Source organism: Cyprinodon variegatus, unplaced genomic scaffold (genome assembly GCF_000732505.1).
Source record: "Cyprinodon variegatus isolate N-32 unplaced genomic scaffold, C_variegatus-1.0 Scaffold923, whole genome shotgun sequence".
Lineage (NCBI taxonomy): Eukaryota > Metazoa > Chordata > Actinopteri > Cyprinodontiformes > Cyprinodontidae > Cyprinodon > Cyprinodon variegatus.
Window position 1 is genome coordinate 171175 of NW_015151376.1, and position 1293 is coordinate 172467.

The following is a 1293-nucleotide window of genomic DNA, read 5'->3' on the forward strand; positions in this document are numbered from 1 at the left end:
TAACACATACTTTACCAAAAGCAAACTCTTTGTTATCCAAAAGCATTTAAAATGTAAGGTTCATTAAAAAAAAAACAAAGAAAAAAAAACAAAAACTGCTCCATCTCTCATGGTGGATCTAATCTTTTTTTCAATTTGGAACATGGAACTTTCAATTACCAATTTCAGATTTGAATACAACAATATCGTTGAGTTTCCTGCTTTTCAGCTCAAATATGATCGTGCCTCAGGTATCAAACTGAGGAAAAGACAAAGTTGGAAACATATGATTAAGAAATGCAAAAGTTGGGGCAGGGGGGTCCATCATTCTGACTATAGATGACTGTTAACGTCCTCTTAAAAGTGGTATCAAATATGCATGATGGGATTTGAGAATTTAATTTCCTATGTCAGTATTATCCTGAAATGGCACAAACACACACATACAGAACCCACACACCCACGCAAAGCCATATAACGTTTATGACATTTATGATTTAGTAATGACATCTTTTATTTCTCTGTGGATGAAGCGAAGTTATTAAGATGTCCGCCTCTGAGACGCTGACGTAGCTCGCAATGAAAATGTCACTCTGCTGTCTCACATTTCATCCTCTGTTGCGTCTGTGGTATAATGAATTAGGATGACCATAAATTAATTTGATTCTGTAACACATAATGAAATATAAATGATTGAAGCCCTTAATAGACTGAAACAACCTGGCCAGCACTCTGCTAGCTTTTTAGGCTAACATGGGAGAATTGTAAATACAGTTTTATTTTTGAGGTTTTCAATGAAAGCATGATAATCATTACTTACAGCTATGAACACGAATATATGCGCTTCTGCTGACACTTCGGTGAAGGTGATGGTGGACTTCTTCAACTAACTTTCCTTTTATCTGATTTCTCTTGCTTCTGCAGATGTTTGCCAATGCTGAGGTATTTATTTTTCTACCCTTCTTGTCTTTCTGTTTTTGGTGCTATGGTTGCCTAATCAACTTGTTCTTTTAATAATGGTGGCTTTGGTTGCTCTGTATTCAGGCATTACTCACTCTTAATATAGTCTGATAATCTCATTACTTGTAGAGCCAAAATGCTTAGTGTATGAAGGCCCCTTTCCGCCTTGTGAAAGTAAAAAAAATTAAGCATGCTTTGTCATAATTATGAGATTTAAATTAATAATTATCATATATACACATTTATTATTTAGTCTAACCAAAATATAGTACAAATTTTGAGGAACAGTAGTAGCTTTTTAAAAGTGCTGTGCTACGATAGCTCCTTAGCAGATTCTTCGCTGGTAACCAACAG

The 1293-nt window shown here is 35.0% G+C and overlaps 1 protein-coding gene across 1 annotated transcript in view; it reads left to right on the forward strand.

The window, feature by feature from the left end:
* The window catches only part of LOC107099953 (collagen alpha-3(IX) chain-like), a 56194-nt gene that overhangs the window by 20325 nt on the left and 34576 nt on the right, over positions 1-1293 (forward strand). The window contains exon 5 of the mRNA XM_015398284.1: positions 904-921. Within this exon, the coding sequence (XP_015253770.1) occupies positions 904-921 (18 nt within the window). The remainder of the gene's footprint in view (positions 1-903; positions 922-1293) is intronic.